Source organism: Pseudopodoces humilis, chromosome 2, assembly GCF_049639895.1.
Source record: "Pseudopodoces humilis isolate 2021_Gansu_Grassland_sample_001 chromosome 2, ASM4963989v1, whole genome shotgun sequence".
NCBI classification, from domain to species: Eukaryota; Metazoa; Chordata; class Aves; order Passeriformes; family Paridae; genus Pseudopodoces; species Pseudopodoces humilis.
The window spans coordinates 12,820,258-12,845,673 of record NC_142201.1 but is presented as its reverse complement, the minus strand read 5'-3'; the positions used below and the strand labels follow the sequence as shown (position 1 = coordinate 12,845,673).

At 41.5% G+C, this 25,416-nt stretch overlaps 2 protein-coding genes across 3 annotated transcripts in view; one reads left to right on the top strand and one right to left on the bottom strand.

Annotated features, from left to right (window-relative positions):
* PDK3 (pyruvate dehydrogenase kinase 3) overlaps nt 1-16,225 on the top strand; it is a 53,816-nt gene extending 37,591 nt beyond the window's left edge. The window contains exons 6-11 of the mRNA XM_005516701.3: nt 1,415-1,492; nt 3,578-3,654; nt 4,857-4,958; nt 5,569-5,679; nt 10,466-10,579; nt 11,662-16,225. Coding sequence (XP_005516758.3) covers nt 1,415-1,492; nt 3,578-3,654; nt 4,857-4,958; nt 5,569-5,679; nt 10,466-10,579; nt 11,662-11,805 — 626 coding nt within the window. The 3' untranslated portion in view covers nt 11,806-16,225. The remainder of the gene's footprint in view (nt 1-1,414; nt 1,493-3,577; nt 3,655-4,856; nt 4,959-5,568; nt 5,680-10,465; nt 10,580-11,661) is intronic.
* Nucleotides 16,226-19,749: 3,524 nt separating this feature from the next.
* The window catches only part of PCYT1B (phosphate cytidylyltransferase 1B, choline), a 44,632-nt gene continuing 38,965 nt past the window's right edge, over nt 19,750-25,416 (bottom strand). For both annotated transcript variants that reach the window (XM_088051849.1, XM_005516702.3), the window contains exon 8: nt 19,750-24,749. In XM_088051849.1, the coding sequence (XP_087907975.1) occupies nt 24,543-24,749 (207 nt within the window). In that variant the 3' untranslated portion in view covers nt 19,750-24,542. The remainder of the gene's footprint in view (nt 24,750-25,416) is intronic.

Sequence of the window (25,416 nt, the reverse complement as noted above, 5' to 3'; positions counted from 1 at the left end):
TCCACTGAGGGAGACTCCACGCCCTCTCTGGGTAATCTGTGCCAGTGCTCGTTCATTGCACAGGGAAGAAATTCTTCCTCATGTTCAGGTGGAATTTCCTGTGCATCAGGTTCTGCCTCTGGTTCTATTGCTCAGCATCACAGAAAAGAGCCTCCAAAGGGCTCCAACCTCTTGGCACCTCCTCCTCAGATATTCTTAGGCACTGATGAGGTCTCCTCTCAGTTTTCTTTTCTCAGGGCTGAACAGGCTCAACTCCCTCAATCTCTCCTCCAAAGAGAGATGTTCCAGTCCCTTCATGCTTGTTTCCCTTCACTGGACCTGCTCCAGGAGCTCCATGTCTCTCTTGTCCTGAGGAGCCCAGAGCTGGGCACAGCACTCCAGACACGCCTCCCTGGGGCTCAGTGGAGGGGCAGGATCACCTCCCTGACCTGCTGGCAGAGCTGTCCCTAATGCACCCCAGGATCCCCCTGGCCCTCCTGGCCCCCAGGGCACTGCTGGCTCATGGACAGCTCATTGTCCACCAGGACCCCCAGGCCCTTCTCTGCAGAGCTGCTCCAGCAGGTCGGCCCCAGCCCGTGCTGGTGCCTGGGGTTGTCCTTCCCCAGGGCAGGAGCCTGCATTTGCCTTTTCTGAATTTCAGACCATTCCTCTCCCATCTCTCCAGCCTGTCCAGGCCCCTCTGAAGGGCTGCACAGCTCTCGGGGGAATCGGCCTCTCCTCCCAGCTCTGTGCCATCAGTGAACTCGCTGAGGAGGCCTCTGCCCCCCCGCCAAGTCACTGATGAGTAACTTAAACAATATTGCTCAGTATTGAACCCTGGGGGGCACCACCAGTGACAAAGGGTAACTTAAACTTTCTATCTGTGTCTCAGCAATATATAAAGCCTGATCAGGGCTATGGGAAGGTATTTTCAGGAGGAGTAATTTTTGGTTCAGTGGGAAGGAATGAAGAATCTTATCCAGCTTTTCCACCAAAATTAAATTGAAAATTAAGTATTGTAAACAGTATTGTGTTTGGAAAACCTGAATTTATGCCTGTAATGTCATCTTTTTTTATTTGAGACGGAAAGAACGAGTATTAAACTGTTATCAGGAAATAAAAGAATAAGTAGGTTTTGTGGTCACCCTAAGATTATATCCTTCTGGTTTTTAAGCCCCAAACAAAGAAGAAAAATAGCTTCTCTCCAGCACTGTGATTTTTTTTTTTTTTTGAGCTTTAGATAGAGTTTTTCCTTTCCTGACAACCAGGCTATGAGTGTACAGAGAAAAAAGAATTATATTGGATACCAGTGTCATTTTTGTAAACTAGAGCTCAAAGTGAGTATTCTGTTTGTGGTCTTTTACAGGGAGAATGAACACTGCTGGTCATTGCTAGAAGATTTTGATAAATCAGTGTTTGTTCTGTTATTTTGTAGATGCTTATGAAACAGCTAAGATGTTATGTGAACAGTACTATACAGTGGCACCTGATCTGGAAGTTGAAGAATTCAATGGTAATTATGAAATTAATTTAATTGATGTATCTAAGAAAGTACATTTCTGGTATCTGTGATTTCTGGTTTTGTTAATTAATTATAACTTATAACTTGAACTATGCAGTTACTTTTGTTCTAATATATCTACATGGGCACCTGAATTATAATTTATCATCATGATGTGTACTTTTTTATGTTGAATGCAGAGTTCTATCTGCTAAATTCACTATCACTTTAAAGAAAATAAACGAAGACTCCTCATAACTGAGAAAGAAACATGCCTACCTTTTAGTCTTCTAAGAGAACAGAAACTTGTTCCATTCCAAAGTTTGATGATAAACCTATGAATTCCACTGGCACTCAACACAGCAGTGAGCCCTTCTGTGTAAGATGGCAAAGTTGGAATTTTTATTAGGTAGTCTATGCTTTAAATCCAATCATAAACTCCTCACATGAAAATCTATTTCAATTTGATCGCAGAGATCAAAATTGGATGACACAAAACTTATGAGACAGGCCTTGTCAGTATATTGACTGCTTTTTGTTCATTATTTTATTGACAAAAGGAAGCTTATTTTTTTTTTAGTTAAAAAAAAATCCTGAGTGATCCTCTCCCAGGTTTTGGACAGCAGCCAAATATAATACTAAGATGGTTCCAAACTTCAGCAGCAGAACTGCAAAAGTCTCAGAATTAGGTAACACTCAATGAGAGAGTGAGATACATGGAATATGTGTTGCTCAAAGTACTACTGATTAGTGTAGAAATATTTCCTTATACAAGGTGATACTGTCAGCATTGCCATCCATCTCCCAAAACCGAAGGACCGAACCTTCCCCTTTTAAACTGAGTGGTTCTGGAGTTAAAAGTACTGAGTGTTGCAGCAGAGGAATCAATCAATGCAAAATTCATCTGAAGGAATAAGTAAAAAGATCCAACAGTAGAGAAAGCAAGCTGCTGGAGCTAAAAAAAGGAAAAGTGAATAAAGAATTTCCTGTTTCCTTTAAATCAACTTATTATCAATATAAGGAAAGTAACTTTGCAAATTACCTCACAAGAGCAACAATGACTCATTTTCTATCTCTGTGCCTCAAACAAGTGTGAATCAGTTTGCCTTGGTTTCCATGAAGTGTAAGGGAATGGGAGTATGGACTGACAAAATTAACAGAATAAAATATCAAGTTGCCTTGGAGAGCATTGTTTTGGTCTTCTCCTTTTCCTAGGAGTTTTCACGACCATGACTTTTAAAATAATGACTGGGATTATTACCAGCTCTCAGTGCCAAAAGGAATGAAGTTGACTCCAGTCATGTTCTTTGTGCATATTTATATTATCCTGGAATTTATGAAGCAGACAGTTCAAGACTTCAGTCTGAACTGCTGCTCAGTCTGACTTTCTGTGACTGCATAATTTAATGCCAGTAGATATTTGAATGTTCAGGGATGACTTCAGCCCCCAAACTGTCCTGGAATATATTAAATGCCAGCTGTATTATTTCCTGCCAAATCAATCAGTGAGCACTCTGGCATTCAAAGCTGTGCTAAGCCATAACCCCTCTGCTGAAACACTCAGTGGGACTGCATGGTCAAACAATTCAGTGATGATCTGGAATATGGAAGCTGTGATATTATTTGCAGTAGATTTGAAATTTTTATGAATACTTACATTTTGCGTGTTTTAATGAAGGGAAGATATGTAGTTGTTTTTAGAATATTTAAACAGTGGATTTTTCTTTAGTTTAAGAATGTTTTTCTGCAGCAAATATGCTTAAATAGTATGTGAGCATGTGAAAGTTTCCCACTTAAGTAGGAAAGTTTTCTTGGTTAACATACAGTGTTGTATGTGCCAGCCACTGCTTAATGAAGTATTTTATGTAAACAAAGTCTGCTGACTGGATGGATTTGAAGATCATAATTATCATGTGTCCTTTCAGGTGACAGCAGTAACTACCATTTGTTTTTACTTCATGGAACTAATTTCTGGGAAAATTAGAACATGCTTACATACTTGTCTGTGCCTACATGTTCATGTTTTTCTGGTAAAGGGCATTGCTGCAAAGTGCTGTTTTGAAGAAAAATGATTTGACATTTTTTCTCTTTTTTTAGCTAAAGCTCCAAACAAGCCTATTCAAGTAGTCTATGTACCGTCTCATTTGTTTCATATGTTATTTGAATTATTTAAGGTAGGTTGCACTTGTTAATATTTGGGAGGGTTTTGTGACCCCATTACTCTTGAAATTGGGATTCCTTTTGGTTGCAGCTCTTAAATGCTATTTCAGATTTCCTTTCTTAAGCTTATTCTTAAGTTTCAAACACTCTTCTCTTGTTTAAAAGCCAGACTTAAACCCCTCTCTTATGACCTTATGTATTTAAAACCACCCTGGTTTCCCACTTCTCCTGTTGTGCTTTTTATAGCTTTTTGATTAACTTGGAACACTCTTGACAGTCTAGTTTTGCAGTGATGGAATATTCATGGCGTTGCAGTTTTTCTGAGCTTGCTTCTGTATTGCATATTTGAGGACTGGTTAAGATCAGTGTCCTTGTGAAAACAGGCTCTGTATCTTTGAATGGTGTAGAGGACATGCTTTGTTTTGGTTTTGTGTTTGTTGAATAATTGGAACATGAGTGAAAATGGAGCATGTCAGAGCTGTTATATGGTTTAAAAGAAGAGAGGAGGTCTCTAAGTGGTTCAGCTGAACACCAGGAATTGAGGGGAAAACTTGCATTTGACCAGAGAGAAACTTTTTCGAAGTAATGGATTTTGGGGTTTGATTTCTGACAATTGTCAACTATCATTTAAGTCTTCTCCCATTCTGCCACTTGTAAATTAGTTCTGGGGCAGAACAGATGAGAATTTGTACCATACATGTAAGTATATTTTTGGTACAAGTCATGAAACAGGCTGAAGCCAGTAAGTTGTAGCTGTAAGAACTGGGAGAGACTGGCAGTGAAAACTGTTAACATGAAGTCAGATTGACAGATGGGAACTTAAAAATTACGTGACCCAGGCTGAGAAAATCAAAACTAGTTTTCTGTGGTAAACATCACTGTTGATGTGGTACACGATGGAGATGAAAGATGTTCTCATCCTGTGGATATATTTACTTGATTTCACGCAGGAGAAAAAAAAGTCTTGCTTTCTTTTCTCTGAGTATATAAAATAAATAAAAGTTATGTATAACAAGTTGTAATATAAAAATTTAACCAGGCAATTCATTGACTTGATGGCACTTGAATTTATGTTAAATACAGCCTTTTCTGTCTTGTGCACAACTGTAGAACAGGGTAGGTGCTATAAAATAAATTCTAGTAAGTTCTAACTTGTCACAAAAAGCTTATATGTTAATGTTAGAATCAAAGAGACTATATTTTCTTTTATCTTCAGAATTCAATGAGAGCTACAGTGGAATTGCATGAAGGTAAGAAAGAAGCCTATCCATCGATCAAAACCTTAGTCACTTTGGGGAAAGAAGATCTATCTATTAAGGTAAATGCCTAAAAAATAATATAGAGCTTGCAAACCTGCTAGGTTTGGAGTAGTATGACTTAATTTGAAAAAGCAAATTAATTATTGTATCACCCACTTCATATTCATTAAAACAGAATATTTTCAGTTGGGAAGTACCTACAAGGAACATCTTGTCCAACTGTCTGACCACTTCAGGGCTGACCAGTAGTCAAAGCACATTTGTTGGGGGCAGTGTCCAAATGCATCTTGGTCACTGACAGATTTGGGCCATTGACCATCTCTCTAGGAACATCTCTCAGTTCTGCTCTTTCACAGCCCTTCCCATAGAGAAATGCTTCTTAGTGTCCACTCTAAACCTCCCCTGATGTTGCAGCTTTGAACTGTTCTCACATATCCCATCACTGGATCCAAGGAGATGAGATCAGCACCTCCCTCCACAGTTCCCCTCCTCACGAGGCTGTACACCATGGCAGGGTCACTCCCAGCTTTATTTTCTCCAAACCAGACAGCCCCAAAGTCCCTAACTGCTTCTTTAGTATATCTAAAGTAATTTAGATAATGCTTCTTGATGTTTTGTGGGGGTTTTTTAGAACATAATGTTTAAAGCTCTTAAATTTTCATTCCTTAGATAAGTGATCAAGGTGGAGGTGTACCTCTAAGAAAAATAGACAGATTGTTTAACTACATGTACTCAACAGCACCCAGGCCCAGTCTGGAGCCCTCGAGGGCTGTGCCTTTGGTAAGCAATTGCATTATGTATATAAATGTCCCTTTGCACCTCTCTGATTTTACATTATCCTTCACTGCAATCTGCTGGATTTCCATCGGTTTTCCATTGAAGAAATGGCTTATCATTAGCAGGTCTATCTAGGTAGGACAGGAGAAAATTAATTCTGTTATCATCACTTAGTCTGCAGAACAGAAAATTACTTTGCTTTGTCTTGACATTACATTATTGGAAACAAACATAAACAAAGCTGCGTAAGCACAGTATTTTCACAGGTTAATGGGCAGGATCTTTAGTGCTATATTACTGATCAGGTGAATGATCTAATGAGCTCCTCTTTGGTGTATAAAATTACTGTTAATCTAAGTTTCCTATCATAAATGGATTAAAAAGGTGGGCCACAGTGCTCAGCATTTGAGAAGCACCTTCTGGCAATCCACAAGCTTTTACTGAAGCTTGAAGATAATTTTTCTGTAAGGTATGGACTATAAAAACACAATAAAAAATATTTGCGAACCTGCATGTGGTATGAACATATTTGGTATATTCCTATTTAATTGGAAATATCTTATGTGATACTCCTTTCTGAGATGCATCAGGGCAGTTATTTCAGTGTTGAATGTTGTAGATTCTTTTAGTAAACATGATTTTTAAAAAAATATTAAAATATTACTTCTGAATGGTTTGATTAAATTGCATATTGGCTCATTGTGATAAAAATTGTATAGCTACTGTTCCACTTGACTGGTTTTCAGTAAGTGGACTAATACAGATACTGTATTTTGCCTCTTCTCATTTCTACTGCTTCGTATACAATCTTTTATCGCTAAGCCTATTGAGAAGATGATTCTCCAAGAAATTTCTTTTTCCTGCTTAGGAGCATTCTCATTTAGCATGTTCCTAAGTGATTGGTTTTTTTCTCCCCTACTGATACTTTAGTGCTTCAAGTGCCTTCAGATGGATAATAGAATGTGGGGCAGAGTATGGACTCACAGGATCATTAAGAATGGAAGTGACCTCCCAAGACTGAGTCCCAACCTTTGACCAAACACCACTATGTGAATTAAACCACAGCACCAAGTGCCATGTCCAGTTGTTTCCTGAACTCTTCCAGGGATGGTGACTGACTCCAGTACTTCCCTGGCCAGCCAGTTTCAATTCTTGACAATCTTTTCAGTGAAGAAATTCTTCCCAATGTCCAACCTGAACCTCCCTAGCACAGATTGGGGCTGTTCCCTGTTGTCCACATTGCTATTTTGGATATAAAATATGTAACAGTAAACTGAGGGTAAAATCAGTTCAGAGTGACTCAGAGGCAATAAATTTCCTCTTAGCTTATGAGCAGAAAGTCTTTATGGTGCTGCCTAGGTCCACAGTGGGTAGCATTGTGGCATGGCAGTGCATTGCACTGAGTTTACCCCTTTGCATTGTGGGAGGTGTGAAACCCAGCCCTGTGTCTGCACTGACTTGGTATGGGTCTTTCACAGCTCCTACCTCTACAGCACATCTCAGTCTTATGTCTCAAACTTCTTTTTCGTAGAAAATCTTCATGAATGTGGGTGAGTGAGAGGGAACAGGCCTTAATTCAAATATAAGCTTTTTTCTATGTCACAAATGGTAGAATCTCTCTTGATGCATAATCTGCCTTTGTTCTGTCTCACTTTTGATCAGCAATTTACCGTATCAGTCTACAAGGAGTTCCTGAAACTTGTTCTTAGGATAAACTTATACCTTGATTACCGGTTGTATTCACTATTAAACTGTCTCCTCCTTTGTAGCTCTGATTGTAAAATGTGTTCAACTTACAACTGATATTATTCTTTTTTCAGTGCTTCTTTAGCAATGCATTGCTGTGTTTACTTCCTTATCTTCAATACTGCTTACTTTGATTCTGTGGCATTTACCCTTGGTATTCTTCTGTATCCCTTTTCAGGTTTTATTTTCTTTTCCCAGTCTATGCCACTCTAGTCAAACCTACAAAGGATCCCCCTCTCTTGTGAGTCTGGTAGCTTTTGTCCTGTGAGTCTGACCATTGCCTGCACAAGACTGAACATTGAGAAGAGCTGTTCAGCTCTGTTATTTATATGTGTGTGCAGAAAGAAAAAAGTTACAAACTCTGAGTCTTTGCCATATCTTGCCACTAACAGGAACAAGGACTTAACAGTGAAGTTTGAAAAGTTATGTGTTATGGCCCAGATCCAGTTATAAAAACAATTTTTCAATGATTCATATGTCTGTCTGGAAATGAAAACCCTTCAGCAGAAAAGTTCCACATAAATCCTCTTTGATGCCCATACAGAAGGAGTTTCTTTATTGTTTAGTGCCAAAGACCAAACCACTAAAGAATTACAGTGCTGCAGAAGGTTGGTGGCGTGTCATCCTTGACTTAGGTAATATTCTATGCTAAGCTGGGGTGCAGTGTAAATAGACATATTTTTCTGTTCTAACATTTCTTCCCCTTGTTATATGATCCCCTGTCTAGTTTATGAAACATTCATGGAATTGGGCAGTGGAAGAGAAGTATCCTTCTGTTGATTGGGGAAAATTTGTGCTCCTTGTCATTGCAAATGTTGTTTAAATCCTGCTGAGAAACCTTGTTACCATGGCAGCATTCAGATTCTAGCAGGTCTTAGGTTCATCTGCACAGTATGTAGAGTACACATTAAAACACATGGTCATGTTTAATGATAGTAGGTTTTCTTAGGGAATTTAATTGTTTTCTTTCTGGCAGCATTTGTTTATAGTGGGAGAAATGTGGCTTAAATTAGTTTTAATTTAAATCTGTCGATGCTAGTAACACAGAAATATAATAGCTTCCTATTTTTTTAATGCATACCATAACGTTTAATGATAAATTTGCTCTAAGGAGCTTTCCTTTCTCAAAGCAATTGTGCCATCACAGACTATTCTGTCCTCTAGGCCAAGCGCAGTTCTATATAGTAAACACCTCTTGTTAATTGTGTTTTGCAAAATAGACCCTTTGTAAGGCCAGGATTCATGAAAGCATGAAGTGTTTATGGTATTGTTTGATATTGCCCATTACATGAGCTGGTCCTTGGGATATAGACTTTCTATAAGTTGCATTTTGGTCACTCTGCTTCATAATTTCTGCAATGTATTTATTGTCTAGTCTCCAGAAAAGGAAGTCAGCTTTTGACATTTTTTAGTTCTTTTTAAGACAGTGAAAACAATATTTTAGAGGTTAAGAAAGAAATCTCTGGATTCAAGGCCAGGTGTTTGAAAGTGATGCATAAGACTCTAGTGGGAGATGAAATTTCTCTTTGTGAAATTTAAAAAATGATGTTGGGAAAAATGCAGCTAAGCAACTGTTTTAACTCTGTTAATGGACACTAATAACTGTGACAAGCAGTGTGTGAAAAGGGCATATTTGGCATTTCTGTTTCTCATTTTGCTCAGAAGAACTGAGTGAGCAACTGTAAACCAGTTGAAAACTAAATTTAGAACTCTGTAAAAACAAGGCAAAAAGGATCAAAAAATACTGTAGATGACAGCAAGAGAATTTGTGATGGACACTGTAGTACAAGTTCTTTAATGTTCACTTCTCCCTCAAGGGATTTCCTATAAAGTGATACCACATATTAGCTGTTCATAATGCTTGCAAATCCTTCTTCTTAGCATTCTCTTTTTTGTATAATTTTAGGCCTTTGTTTATAAAATTTAGGACATGTTTATCACTTTTCTGTCAGGTTGCTTTTGTAGAAATATTGTGGAATGAATTTATTAGTTTTGTGAAAGCTTCAAGTGTCTAATTTTTCTTAGTCCACCCATACTACCTTGCCAAGTATATGTTTGGGGTTTTTTTTCCAAATACGTATGTGCTTGGAATAGTTCCTTTATTACACTGGATAGTGAAAAATTCAGGTGGGATTTGGACGCATTACCAACCACTGTGGTTCTCAGCACATAGCCTGTCATCTGAAAGAGTAATTGAGTGTTGCGAAAATCTTATTCCCTGGATCCAGTGAGAGAGACTTGGAGGGTTTTCCAACAACTTTTCTGACAAGAGAGGTTGGAAGAGGTGCCAGGTAATTGATCTTGTTGCAGGCATGGTTATGAATATTAGTTTTGTCAATAAACTTCATACCATCAACTCCATTATGCTTTGAAAATGGTGTGGGCTGTAATGTGTCAGTCCTCAGGAGATCATTCAGTGCTGGGGAATCCTGATCTTTTGTTAAAGAGAGAGGATAATTTACCTTGTATTAGTCTGTGTTCCTCTGCAGGACTCTGCTGGTCTCTGTGGCACTGTGGCATCAGCAGTCACTTAATAGCGTGACCTAGATGAAGTAGACAGAAGTTGTTTCTGGCTTTCTTGTAGTCTCCTAAGTGTGGAGACATTTGAGATAATAATTGCAGGCTTGGGGGAGAAAAAATACGCTGTCAAAACTCTGATTTTTACCAAAGAAAGAATGCAATACTCCAGCAGTGGTCATCATAATGAGGAAGCTGTGTAGAGCATTGGTTTGCTTTGCTGGTTGCAGGCAGCATGTATGGTATGCTGCACCTTCCTGCTTCTGAGAAAATGCAAATGAACAAAGGAGTTCTAGCAAAGGATTCAGCCCTTTTTGTACAAAAAACTAATGCACAGGAAAAAAGGAGTTTGCTCAAAAGGCTGAATATGAACTTAGAGTATAAGCTGAGAAATAAAGGGAAGCTTCAAAAATAATTTGATGCCAATCTAGTATTTAGGTATCCTCTCCCTTGTAAATTAATGGAGACCTGTTGCATTTTTTAAACTTTCCATCATGTTTTTCTTTTTGTTCTCTCGTTTTTGCAGGCTGGGTTTGGCTATGGATTGCCAATTTCTCGTCTGTATGCAAGGTACTTTCAAGGTGACCTTAAACTCTACTCAATGGAAGGCGTGGGTTCAGATGCTGTTATTTATTTGAAGGTATGAATTTCACCCTATTATAAACTGGTAAGGCAGTGCAGGTTGTTTGTATGTAGCAAGTTCTTTTCACTCTGTAGCTTGTTTTCAAATTTCTTTTTGCTACCTTTGACACTTTTACATAAATCAGTTACATAAAATTCTAAACCCCAAGGTTATATATAATTAAATAAATATATAAATAAAGCTGGCACTAATACTAGTTTGTTTGCTTTGATTTTTTTTTTTCCAGTCCCTGTGTTGGATTGTTGCATTTTGTTAATCTGTTATAAGTGGTGAATCTTCCAAGAACCGTGATAAGAGATAATTTGGTTAATGCTTTTTGATTTAAAGTTATGGTCACAATAGAGATGAGAGGACTATTGGCCAACTCTTGACTAGCAAATGTGTTCTATTCTATGCAGCTCTTGATGCAAAAGACTGTATTGATCCTGTTGCCATTTTCTGGGAGAGCCCAGGCTACCCAGGGGCTACAGGCTGACACTGCTTGAATTCCATCAGGGACTTTAAAAGAACAGAGTGTACAGCTTGTGCAGGTTGTTGGCTTTGCACTGTCACTGTGCCATGCTGTATATAGAAGTGAGTTGTGAACTCTGCTTCTGATGGGTTTGATCCTCTGCATGTGTGCATGTGGAGGAAAAGTCTGGCCTTTCTCAGAAGAAAAAGGTGACCCAGGGCACTGAACTGGCCCAGCCCCCACAGGTCAGTGTGCTGGCAGAGCCCAAGAGCATTGAGGAGGGGAAATGTTGGCTTAGCTGTCTGCTCTATGTCAGTGACAAATCTCACTAAAATGTTTGTGACTAAAAATCTTTCTTGCTATCTAGTGGTGTAGGCACCACTCTCTGGAAAGAAGGGAAATATTTTTCTATGTTAGTACTTTCTTTTCACTCTGACTGGGACTTTTGAGTGTAACTAGAGCTACTAGTCACAGCTCAAGTATGTTCAAAGTAGCGCTGTGGCGTGTAACACTTGGGGTAACTGTGACACTTGCTGGGTAGAGAAGCTGTAACTGTAGAACTCCTCAGAGTATCACCTTGCTCTTGTATCTCTAATGATACCTAACTATTGCTTTTGTTTTTCCATAGGCCCTTTCAAGTGAATCATTTGAAAGACTTCCTGTTTTTAATAAGTCAGCATGGCGGCACTACAAGACCACACCTGAAGCAGATGACTGGAGCAATCCTAGCAGTGAACCAAGGGATGCTTCTAAATATAAAGCTAATCGATAATTTGCCACCTTTTGTCTCTGCTGGAGATGACCTCTGCATTCAATATAAAGTCTCTGCTTTGTTCCAAAATCCTTCAAACCACAGTAGCTAATTACTTCCAAACAAAGACCTAATCAGGGCACTGAAAAATACTAAGAACAAAGTGATGATTGGGACTTACAGGAAGGCACTGAGCACGTTTGGTATGTGAATCCTGTGTACTTCACCAGAATATGCTTGGTTGCTTCAGTCGTGCATTGACAAAAGGGATCGCACTGTGATTGCACTTAGGAACACAATGTTGTAACAAACAGATACTATTTGAAGTGGCCAATTCTTATGCCAATGTAAGGATTGGTAAAATGTGCAGAATCCCTTAAAGTGGTGAATAGTATCTTGCACAGCAATATGGTGTAAGAGAAAAATTCTAACGTAGTTAAATGTGTGCTTTGAAAATCCACTGTTTGCGGCGTTTTGTATTGCACAGTGTCACCCCTAAGAGAAAATCCCTTTGAGCTCTTCAGATCTTATCTCTAGTGAGTTTATAAATGCATAGTTCTAAAAAGGGTTGTGCAGCTTTAAACTGATGCTTTCTCCAAATTTCCAAACCCGTTTGTCATGTGCATCCAAAAGTTGTGTTGTTGTAAGATGGTAGGACTTCCACTTCTTGGTATGCACCTTAATGATTTTCTTGACTCAGAAATGCATTTCTGTGCATTTTCCCTTGTTTTGAGGAAAGCTCCTAAGTAGTTAGATCATCTCTCTGTACAAGAAATTCTGTCAATACAGGGGCAGGGGGTAATTCAATTTCCTATTTGCCTATCATTTATGGGGAATTGGGGTGAGCAGAGAAATGCTGAGAGGCCAGACAGCCAGTCATACAAATGAATTTGCCTTAAGAGTGTTGGTTGCTTGAAACCTGATTAGTTTAAAACCTGTAAATAGTTTGCAAAGTTATTTATACATTCAAAGTCTGACTACAGTCTGGTAATCTGAATTTGTAGTGTATATAAAGATGTTGTACACCAGCTTTTGGAATGTGTCATTGGTCTAAGTACATGAAACTGGAAATACAGGAGAAATGGGAGGGACAAAATGTGGCCGGTACCTGGTTGAAAAAATATCAAAGACAAAAAAAATTCAAGTATTTTCCCCTTAATTTATCATAAGGGTCATTGCTGACTATTAGAAAGCTGTTCTTCACAAAGTCTTTGCCAAATGCTGTTTCTGATACTATGGCCTTTCAGAAAAACCTGTGAAATTTAGACATTCTGGTGATACATTAGCTGTGGCAATAAAGTAGATGAGTTGTAAGCAGCTCTGATGTACCCTCAATTTCTCTTAGGTGTTTTGATATTTTTTGGAAAGATAGAGATTTTAGCATGGAAAAATGAAATTTGTTTACTAAAATTGTGGGGGAACTGTCCCTTTTGTCCTCCCAGTATTTATTTTTATAAAGTACTGATTTATTAGGGAAATGCTGAGAAATTCCTAGGTATTTTAAAAAAAGAAAAAAAATCTTAGTTTGACTTAACAATAGTACTTTGCACTTCATAGCACATTTCATTGGAGCATTATAAAGTGCTTTGAGCAATAAACTCCATAGAGCCCCATTTCTGAGGAGTCGGAAGTTCTTGTGTTGCCTGTTGCAGTGAGTTTCTGAATGTTGTGGTGTGAGCAGTGGATGAGCTCACAGGGCTCAAGGTCCCGTGGGTGTTCCCACACATAGGGACTGGGATCAAGCCTGTGGGAGCACCAGGTCCTTGTCTCCATGGGCTGCTGCCCTTCCCTGCAGATCAGATGGCAGCAGGGCAGCTGCTGAAGGCTCTCCTTGCTGGCCAGCTGGGCAGTGCTCCCCTCAGAGCCCCCTCAGAGCCCCCTCTGCCAGCAGGCAGGAAGAGGAGGGGGCTGATGGGGCCCTCCTGTTCCCAAACCAGACTCGTTTGGCCCTGGCCACAGGATCTTGGCAGGGCACGGTGAGGGTGTGACACGTGTGGCCTCCAGAGCAGCAACTTCCCAGCCCTGCAGGCACTGCTGCAGAGAAGGCAGGTTGCTATTCAAGCAATACAGCTGTGCTGCTGTGGTGAAACCAGGGGAATGGTTTGACTGAAACACTGGTTGCAAGTCACATCTACTGAAATGTAGTCATTTATCTTTTGCCCCCACCTGTAATTTCGTACTGTTTTTAAAATTATTTCAAGTAACTACAGAGGAGAGTTTGCTTAAAGATAGAAATTTGTGATGAAACTAATATACCCTCAGTTGCATGTGGTCAGTTTTTTATAGGAACATTACCCAAAACATTCCAGGGAATAAGATAGTCTGCATAAGAAACTTGAGTTTCAGCTTTTGTTAGAAATGGTATTTTGAAGTAGTAAATCCTAACCTCATTTGGCTGTCTCCTTATACACAATGAGGGGAGGAAACAGAAAGCAAAGGAAGGATGCTGACATACTGGATTTGTTGTCATGAAGTGAATGCAGGCCATGGGAGCCATGGGAGGTAAACCTTGGAAACTGTGAACAAAAGCTGAAGATACCATGGAGGATGTTATGGTGTATTAGTAATGTCACTTCCTGAGTCACAGAAAAAACTGGCTGACTTTCAGGACTGTAGTGCTCCAGTGCTTGAAAATTGAACTCCCCTGAAATGACTCCCATTTCCAAGAACCCTGAGCTTATTACAAACACCTCAAAGCAGCAGGGTGGAGCACAAGGAATTAGTTTTCTTCCCATTCCTCAAGGTCTTTATTGGGAGCGTTACAATGAATACCAGAGAGAAGCAACTTTTCTGCTCTCCAACCTTGTCCAGGCAGCCTGTGCTTTAGTGGCAATGCAAGGTGTGCCATCAGTTGTTCCCCACTCATTGTGTCTTCATAGTCTGAACACTGTTTTAGGAAGCAGAAGCAGCAACAGAAGACCTTCAGTTAGGAGAGGGTTTTTCAATGGCTGTGCCTGAAAAATGAGCATGGTTAGGTTTTTAATATAGCTGGTTTAATTACAGATTTTTTCAGTTACTTCTACCTGTGATTGGAATCTCTTATAATTGTTTTAATATCTTGGGGCTGTTAATTCCAAACTTTCTGATGATACAAAAGTAAATTTTCTTTTTATGAATTTCAGAGTTGCGGCCTGCTGATGTCATTGCAACCTGCATGTCTTAAAGGACACACAAATACAAAAAAAAGTTTTCAGTGAAAATGTTCCTTACCTGTTGTGTTTAGTGATTAACAAACTGAACAAGAGATGTCTGCTCCTTGATTCTTCCTGAGAATTTACAAACAACTTCTGTATGTCATAGTGTAACAAATAGTTTACTTTTTGTTCATTGTGCATTTTTCTGGTGTATGTGTCTTGAATGTAATTTTATTAATCCCCTGCCTAGTTTAATATCAATAGATATATCAAATCATGTATGTATTTGTGCTCCCTGCTTTTCTAGGCTTTGTTTTGAGGCAACAAGAGGTCTTTCAGAGTCCGCACTTGATGAGAAATCTTCAGAAGATACCAAAATGCTTCTTTTGCAACTCAGGTGCAGTCTTTGCCTGTGTAATTGACTGTGATGACCTGGGAGAGCACAGAGAAAGTCTGTCCTGCTGCAGTCTGTGCTACCTCTTGGGCAGTGTTTAAAGCAGGTCCATTGGCACATGCGTAAAGAACATGGGTATTAATTGTAGTGTTTTTGGAAAACTCAGGCTACTTTTTGGCTATGAAAGGCTACATTTACTGCTGCAACTGGGTAGTATTCTTTTCTTTGTCCTCAGTAGCCTTTGCTTTTAAACAGCTGTTCACTTTCTCCAAGAAATGAGCAAGTGATCTTTAGTGCAATCTCCTGTTCACCTCCACCCAGACATAGTATTTAAGGTGATATCTTGACCTCATTGACATGGAAGAGGTTTCCTCCCTCCTCACCTTATTAATATAGTTATCTCTAGGTCCTTATATGTGAGGTGCTGCAAAAGTGGTCAAGATTCATGAAAATAATTCTGTAGAAAACAGCCTAAATGTTTCATGTTAGTATTTATCTTGAGGATAACCATTCCCCATTGTACGGTGTTCCCTTTCCTTGCTTGTTTCCAGGTTGTGGTTTCTGGTAGCTCTTCCTTGCTTCTCCCTGGCATACACACCTGTCTATGGATGAACATACGTAAATGTGTTTTTGCTGAAGTTAAGAGAATATGATGGCACATGACCAGAACAATGTGTTACTGACTTCAGAGGTTGAGTTTGTTCACAAATGAGGAACGTAGGTATAAATTGTCTTGTGACTTCAGGGCTGAGTCTTGCAAATACTTGCACAAGTCAACGGTGTATGAGAGGAACGCCACTTAAATGAATCTGTTCTCAGGATCAGGACTCAGGCTGTTGATATTAATTTGAAACAATGAAGATTTGTGTAATTGAAGTGGCTTTCTAATTAAAAATAAATAAGAAAACTTAAAGTTTGTGTGCTTTAATTGCAGTATTATGTTGCCTTAAAAGTCCTCAGAAATCAGCATAGACAACTGGTTTTCTGCTTTACTCTGTAGGGGTTTTCATGTAGTACTAGGATTGATGAGTGTATGGTAATTCTGACATTGTCCTTCTGGTGTTAATTGCTTTACTGAATTTTTCCTTTGAAGTGGAGGAACACAAAGAGGTGTTGGACACAGTCCTTTGAAATCCATGCCCTCTGCAGATCACATCAGGCAGGGGCAGTTTCCAGGCAGTGCCCTCGATGCTCCTGTCACTGCAGCAGGGATTGTCCTCAGGGACCTGCAGGCTGGCTCACCTCACATGGAAGGTGTGCTGACCCTGCACTGTGGTGTGCCGAGTTTGTTACAAAGTCCCTTTGTTCCCAAGGTCAGATACAGGACAGCTCTTCCTGGTGAGCTGCTCTGTGCTGCACTTGGCGTCCACGAGAGAAAGTGGTCTCGTGCTGCCTTTCCTCTGAGGTGGCATCATTTGAATCTCCTAAACCTGTAATGGAGGAGTGAGAAGGTAATTTTTCATGAGATTACTTGGCGATACTTTAAATTTATTTTTGAATCCTCTGTGACTTGTCTTGTTTCTAGTCCATTGCCTGTATATTTGACTTGTGTATACTCTTATTTTCCTTTTTTCTTTCCATGGTTAACAAATAAAATGATGTAAAAACTACATGTTGGTATTTTTAGGGGACTGGTTTGGTTTCACACAGTATGGAGCTCAGTTTGTGATTTGGTAGTCCAAGGTCAATTTCTCACATGTCTATGGAGGGGCACGCTCAGAGAGCTGTACTTGGGAGCTCAAGAGGAATTTTAGCATAAAAGCAGTTTTTGGGTTTGGGTTTATTTCTGCTATGTAAACCCCCAGAAGCTAATTCTCATGATATTCTTGACAGCCAAAATAGCTGTTAGAAACAGCTTCTACCTTGAAAGGCTTCTACCTTGATTTTTTTTCAGCGTTCCATGAAGTTTTGCATGCATTTCTAAGTTATTCAAGAAAATGATAAAACACAAAGTTTGTTACCAAGCAACTCCAGAGCAGGAAAATGCTTGGGGACCCGTCTTGCTTGGCTCGTTAGCTTTCTTATTAAGTAATAAATGAGGCTGCAGATGGCCAGAATTTTGCTAGAACTGAGATAATTTTCTTTCAGATGAAGAATTTATTTTAAAACTTCAGCTGAGAAGAAATCTGTGTGTTGTTCTTTCTCACTGCTTACCATTTGCCATGATGGGGTATTCACAGGAGCTGAGGAGCTAATTAAGCAGCTCAAAATTGCAAAATGTGTCAGCATGTACCACATATTTGACAGTTGCTGCCTGTAGAAGATAAAGCAAACAGTTGCAGCAGCAGTATAATGGAGATTTATGGCTTTAGGACACAGGCATATGTGGGAGAACAATTTGTAATAAGGGATCAGTTTCTTGTTATACAATTCATGCCTTTTTTAGATGTCTGTAGACTTAGTACTTCAATTTGTTTTCAGTGGAAAGAAGTCTTGTAGTAGACAGTTTTTAAATTAAGTAAGACATATAAAGTCAGGCATGCTTGATAAGAAAAAATAAACTTTTTTTTAATGTCAGATCAGTTTATATTCATTATCTAACTCGGAGGCTGTTTTTACTTCAAGCTTTTTAAGCTTAAGCTCCCATCTCTGGGAGTCACATGGAGTGTAGTAAACAATGCCTACTGTCTAAGAGCAGCAGCCATTTAGAAATGGTGTCACAGCAATCCCAAAGTCCTTTTCTGCCCTAGCAACTTGCTTAATTTTTGTATTTCTTTAGCTCAAGCTACTCCCCTCATGTGTCTCCTAGTCCAAAGGCAGCAGGCACATCACTGTGCTTCTGCCAGTGTGCAGCTGGAGCCAGCATTTCAGCACTGTAAAATGATTTTCCATTTTGATCTGCCAGTGTGGACTCTTTTCCTGAAATTAATAAATGTGTAGGTCCCTGCAACACATTGATTTAAAATACCATTTTCAGAAGAAAGCTTCAGTTCTGCCCATTTTCAGGGTCACACATTGACTGTTTCAGTATTTGGAAGCTTCAAGGGGAATTTCATTAACATGCTTGTGGTTGTGGAAGCTGATGCTGCATGATGTGCCATGAGAGCTATCCTGGCAGGCTTGGGCTTGTGTGTGTGCAAGGCTGCCCCTGAGCACCTCCGTTGTCTGATCCAGCTGGCTCTTCACCCTTTGGTTAATAAATCTCTTTGTGGACATGGAATGCTTGGTATGGGGTCCTTGGGGTGGTGGAGGTCCCAACACTCGAGGCATGGTCAGGTTTGCACTGAGGTAAAGGAACCTGGCCCTCTGTATGTGCCAGGTGTGGTCACATCTGTGGTGGTTTGTCTGTTGTTGCACTACAGGCTGTTTTCCCCCAGAGAAACAATTCTTCCTTGGTTTTCAGATTAGGGTGTCCCTTCAGTGTCTGTGATCAGTGCGATGCAGCACTTGGAAATCAGCCATTTGTGACTGATGAGGCTGGAGTTATGCTTTGTTCTGGTCTTTTGAAATGTATTTTGTCTTGCTGTTAGTGCTCAAATACATAATGAATCTCAACTTTTGGGTTCTTGGTAAACAGTTGGATACAACATGCAAGAAGATATCATGGGTAGTTCTCTGGGTGCAGTTTCATTCAGGTCAGAATGGCTGGAGTCAGTTCTACTGATGGCATGGTACCACCACCATTCATTGCATAATAGCTGGGTTTTAATTAGCTCCTGTGTGGTTCAGCTCTACATTCTTAATGACAAACTGATTTTGTTTCCCAAAGTGGAAGTTTAAAGGTGTCAGAATAGAGCTGTTTGACCTCATAGCATTATTTTTTTTTCCATTTCTTTATAAGATACAGACTGTGAGCTTGTGTGTTTTCTGACAGTCCTTCATGTTCACTCTGTGGCTGTGATACAGGTTTGTGGTGTGGAGTTATTTGAAGAAAAGGTTCTCTTGAGGAGGAAAAAGATGAAAACAAGCCACTCAAGATTTGTGGTGCTGTTTGAATTATATTTAATTTGGTACCAGCTGTTCTGGGGGTATTTTGCTCTTACACAGGATGTAGATTCATGCAGTTTTGTTTGCATGTGAACAATATGAATATTTAAAAGGTTGCTTTTTTTCTGATATAAATGCACTAATTTGTAAGAGGCCTTTTAGATAACCGGGGGGGATGAGTGGAACAAATGAAAATTTCCCCCAAGGGGTAGTTTCCTATTTTGTTTTGGCATTTGACTTTTAATGACATACCATAGAAGTGCAAGCTCAGGACACTGGTAAAAATGAAGCTCATTAACTTTTAAACTGATGATATAAACTTATCTTAAGTACGGTCAAGTAGCAAAGTAACTGGATCCCTACTGGTTAATGTGTTAGTTTTGAAATGAAAAAGCTGGAGCCCAGTATGGTGTGTAGAACATTAAAATAACATCCCCTGTTGGTAATCAGAGCTGGTGACTTGTAAAGAGCAGGTTATAATTAATCTGCTCTTACTGAGCAGATGATGCCTTTGCAGTTCACAGTCACTTTATTTTATGAAAAACCAGTGTTTGTAGAGAAATATGATTAGAGAAACACAGGAATACAGAAAAAAAATACCACAAAATGTGCTGAAGAGGACATAATTCATTCTATGAAAGCTGTTTCTAGAATTTGAAATATGTGTGAGACTTGATGTGCACATGCAGCCTAGTTGGTGCCACCAGGGAGTATTTTCCTTTTGAGTGTTCCTGCTGTCACGTGCTTAGGCACAGGAATAACTGTTTTGAGATAATGGAATTTTTGTCTTGATTAATCCCATTAAACATTAAAAAAATTAAATTGTATTTGTGTGAAAGGCAGAACTGCCTCAACTGGCTCAGAACTTACAGTTCTGCATTCCTTGTTGAAGCAGGGATTGATGCTGTTGGAGAGATTATCTAAAAGGGGATGGAGATACCAGGTGTTTAAGAACTGTTTGAACTGGCCATGAAGAACTGCTGGGGCAGGGGAGTTCAGGTCTCATATTTGAGGAACTGGTTGTACCATGGGAGCCTGCTGCATTCTGCAGGGAGATCTGGCAAACGCACTTGTCCTGGGAAGCACCTCAGTTTCTGCTGGAGTTTCAGTCACACATTCCCCAATTAGCATGCTGAAAGTGCATGTCCAAAGGCTTTCACTTATTTTTATTTCAATCTATATCTGTCTCCTCTTCCCTCAGGCAGACCCATGAGGCAGTGGCTTTGATTTCCATTTGGATTAGAAATGTTAATGCTACCCTTCCTTACACCAGGAAAGAGGCTTCCTTCCCTTGGGAAAGATAAGGGCAGAAAATTCCTGTGAGCGTGTGCTTGAGAGGAAAGCAATCTCTTGTCAAAATCCAATCAGAAGAGGAGTTCTTAAGATGTTTGGAGTTCTAAGAAGTTTGGTACTTGAAAGGATCTCCATGCAAGAGACAAAGCCCTGGCTCTATTTTCTGCCTCATTTTCAGCTCTGTTTTATGAGAAGGTCAGGGAGTTGTGTGCTGTCACATAGGAGACTTTCCATGATAGTTTGGTACCCTTACACAAGCAAATTTACTGTAGCATCAAACCCTGCTGAGCTGACAGGCCTGGTGTTGGTTCAGGGGCTGCCTTGTTCCTGAGGAGTTTGCCATGAACCAAAACAAGGGTTCCCTCTGGGCTGGGCTGCACACTGTAAGCTCACTCCCAGGGATGCTCCTTATGTATCTCACAAGTGGTACCAAGGCACCACTGAAAACAGACCCAAATCCATCTCAGGTGATACAGGTAGCCTTGTATTTTCTGGGAGTGTTTTGGTGTGGACTCTGTGCCATTAGTTTCCTATGCTAAATGACTTCGAAATTTGCTTATTCTGTAATTAAAAATATCTGGGCTAAGAAGTCCTGAGCCTCCACTTGCTGTTTCAGCTTCTCCCTGCCTGAGGCAGGACTGTTGAATAAATAGTCTTTAGAGCTGCTGCAGGTACTGACTTCTTACAGAAAGGACAAATGGGAAAGAGCAAAGCAGGCATATTCATATACCAGACTGACTTGGTTCAAGGAAGAGTCAAGTCCAAAAGCCAGCATCAGGATTTGTCCATGTGGCTCATGTTCGCTGCTGCAGTTTTCCATCTGGCACAGCCATCCATCATCTTGTCACCCACAAGAGCAACTCAGTTGCTGCTGGGGATCATTTTTAGCAGTGGAACCAGAATGTCTGCAAAAGCACTGTTTCTTTCTTCCACTTTGAAGTGATAATTAAAATAGTGGCTCCTGATTCCACTGTGCTGGGACAGGGTAAAGAAGGTATCAGACTTGCTGATGTCTAATGTTGCACCTTTCCTGCTGGGACAGCACTTCCTCACCTTCACCTGCATTTTTCTGGCTGCAAGGTAAAGGCAAGGAGAGGTGATTCTGTTTGTGCAGAGAGCAGAAGAACTCAAGCAGCAGCATTTTGGGCATGTTGGCAGAGCTGCTCTCAAGGCTTTGTGGGGGTGTGAAGCCCTGGCCTAGCAAGGATGGGGATGACAGGCACTGTGCCATCAGTGGGGTTTCCTCTGCAGGTTGTGTTCACGTGTCCAAAAATGCTGTAAAATGAAGGGGAGAGGCAGCTGTGTCTGTCATACACTTTATTGTTCATGTGGAGCTTGGCTGATAAATAGGACTGAATTAAAGCAACACTTGTGAAAAGGAAAACCCAACCATGACTCAGAAGTGCAAAACTGCCTTCCATGTGTCCAGACACCATAAGGTTCTGGTTTGCTGGAGACAGCACATGAATGTACCAGCAGGGCAAAGGCTTCAGCTTAGTGATATCCTAAATGGAAACAGGACACCTAGTACAGAATATGGCTTTGTTGCTGGGTAGCCACCTGTGACCCTGAGAAACAGCTTCTGTTAAGAACAGGTCACTGATGAGTTTTTCTCTAGTTACAATTTACAAGTCGTGGTGCTGTCTCCACTCAAACCACTGAGCAAGGGCTGCTGAACAGTAACTGCTAGGAAAGTAAAATGGACAAAAGAAAAATGGTAAAAGCCAAGAACAACAAATCCTTGCCCACCTCCATTGCATTTGGACATGGCTCGTCTATCAACAGCACCAGTAGAAGCAGGCAGTTCCTGTGGTGGTGGAGTGGTTTGTGATGGGAAGACTTAAGACTTGCAAAAGATCAGAAAAACTATCAAGTGCATCCCAGGTATGAAATTACAGTAACAGGTTGCCTAAGGCTGAGAAAGGTCTTAATTGCATCGTCCCATCGGGCACACAGCTGGCGGCAGCTGAAGTAGCTGTAGCTGTCCCTTTGCACATTCCACCCTATTTCCTGCTCATCTATTTTTGCAAAGCTCTGTGAAGGAACTAGTTTGACTCCAGAGGACAAAGTACAAGATGCTGCATACTTGATCTTGTGGTAGTCTGAGAAGTTTCTGGCAAGATGTTCCCAAAGAAAAATCTGTTACCTGGTAGTGGAGGAGGGATGAAAGCACTAGGGAGCAAGCAGAGTGTGGGGCTAATTGGTGCCTGGTACCAAGGTCTGTAATTTACTTGCCCAGAAGGGTTTCTGGAAAGGAGTCTACCTACCAGGTCACTCAGCGAGGTAAGGACAGTAGCTGGGGGTGCTGCTGCCAGCAAGCACAACCACCCCACGTGCTCCTTGGGCATCTTGGTCCCTCAGTTTTTTTCCACTGTCGTGGAGCCCTCCTTCCTCCAGCATTTCTTGTGCTGCCTGTGCAGGGAACCAGCAAGTGCTGACTGGTGCTGCCCACAGCAGCCAGCGTGTCCCGGTGGGTTTACAATTCCAGGCAGCTGCAGCTCCCTTCCCGTGCTGTCCAAGGCTGTGCCCAGCAGGCTGCCTGTGAGATAGGGGCAGTGGCAGCCTTTACCTGCTGGCCTGGAACAAAACTGCTGCTAGGCTGGAGAACCTCAAGCATGCCTGTGTGCTGAGGCAGCTGTGCCAGGCAAGCTTGGGAGCCAGATGGCATCAGTGGCACAGTCCTGCCACAGTGCTGGGGGTTTCCTGCAGCTGTGAGGCAGAGCAGCCCCAGGGCTGAGGAATCCTGCCAGCTCCTGCAGCCACCTCAGCGGGTGCCAGCTGAGAGACTGAACATGGAACCAAATGTCAGGTAGGACTGGCTTTGCCAACTAGGAAGATCAGCACTGAGGGGAGAGCTTCACCTGTGCTACCCTCTATATTTCTGCTTGGCCTGTACAGGTGTCATGGATGGAGAAAGAAAATAGTTGTGCCTAAACCTGTTCAAACAGTTTGTTTTTTTCCTTTTTTCCCCCTCCATATTAGTGCAGAGGAATAGCCTTGGGATCCTCTGCAGGGGCAGTGTGTCTGAACACATCGTTTAGAGTTTGATGAGAAGTTTGTTTAACTGGCTGAGTACCATGTGACAACAGCATTGTTTGCTTGTCATTTGCTGATACGTAGCTGGGAGCAGCAGGTTTTCCTAGGAGGCCATGTCCCAAGGCCTTGGGATATTTTTATAATTCACCAGTAAAAACAATCAGCATCTTTAAACTGTCTTATTTCCTACACCAACACATTCCAGTTGTCTTTTCATTTACTTTCATGCCTTCAAAGTGCAAAGCCAGGGAGCAAACCAGAAGTGATCAGGCAGCTGTTCAGGCACTAGGAACATGGAGAGTGATTTGATAAAGCAAAAAGCTCGACTCTTTACATACACCCCACACAGAGGCTTGGTCAACAAGCAGCACTGAATATGTTAAATGGATTTCCACCAATTTGCCTGGAGAGCTCTTCATTTCAGTGCATGATCTGGGCTCAGGGGAAGATGTTATTCAAAAGGAAAAAAACCCCAACTTTATCCCCTGTTTCTCAACATATTTGCTGCAGCAATGCCATTCCTTCACGTGCCAGAGGAGCTCAAGGTCAGCAGGGTACAACTGCATCTTCTCTCTCTGCAAGCTGCAGGCAGCACTTCCCTGCGTGCTGGGTCTGGATCAGGAGCCAGCTGGGCTCCTCTTGCCAGCCGCCCTCGGTGCGGAGCTCCCCTGGGCCTGGCCTGAAGCAGCAGCTGGAGAGCAGGGGCAAGGAACTTGCACGAGTGTGTTTTTCTGTCAGTCCCTGGGGCTGTGCCTGGCAAGTGCTGCTGGCTGGGCCTTCCAGCACTGTGAGGGAGTGGGAATGGGATAAGCTCTTCCTGAGATCTCCCTTGCTGTGCTCCAGTTCATTTTTGACAGCTCCCAGAGCACCATCCCTGCTGTCAGAGATACCCCTGGTGTTCCTCACGCTTCTCCCCATCCAGTGGTTGAGTTCATAGCTTGTTCTTCTGTCTCATGGTTAAAAAAATAGGTATTTTATTTTTCATCCTCATCTCCCTCGCTCATGCTGCTGAGGGAGGCAGAGGCAGCTTTTGGAGAAGAGGGAGGGGAGGTCTTATTGATGACCCAGGGTGGAGATGGAGAACGGGATGGAGAGCGGCCTCGCGTAGGACTGCTGTTTGGGCTCTGCCGGGGAGAAAAAGCCTGGAGCATTCGGCCACTTCGTTCCTGGAACATCTGCTTCTGCAAAAGCAAAGTGAAAAGATGCTCTTTGAGTAGTGCACAGGGGAAGGCTGTGGGCAGGCAGGGGTTGCACTGTGCCTCTCACCGGGGAGTGAGCAGAGAGCCAGAGCCTGGAGCATGGCTGGTTTGCCTCTGCTGTGCTCATGATAACCTGGTCCTTGCGTGCATTTTTTACCTCAGCCAGGCCACCCCATGAGAACGCCATGTGTACTGGCCTGAGCCACACATGGGGGACTCCCTTTGTGGTTTTTGTATGTGTTGGTCACACTCTTGTCTCCAAAGGTTGGTTTTCTGCCTGAACACCTAACATTCCTAGTTCCCACAACCTTTTCCTTCTAGAATGTTGGGAAGGGCCACCCCTCTCCTCCTGAGCTTCCTGGCTTTCCCAGCCTTTATTTCTCTATCCCTTCTCAAGGGAGACAGCCTGGTGCCTGCGAAATACTGGCAGCCACTTCCCCAGCTCCCTGGAGCAGGCTTGACCCAAACCCATAAGTTGAGGGTGGGCATGTCAGAATTCGGGTGTCTGTTGAAAAGAGAAAACGCTTGCAGGCTCTATGTTCTGCTTGGAGCTTTATTGTCACTTTTGCTTTGTAAAGCTGAGTGGAGGCCTGCCAGAGCTGGTAGGGTGGAAGAGAGACTTCTGCAGTCAAGCAATCTGCTACACTAA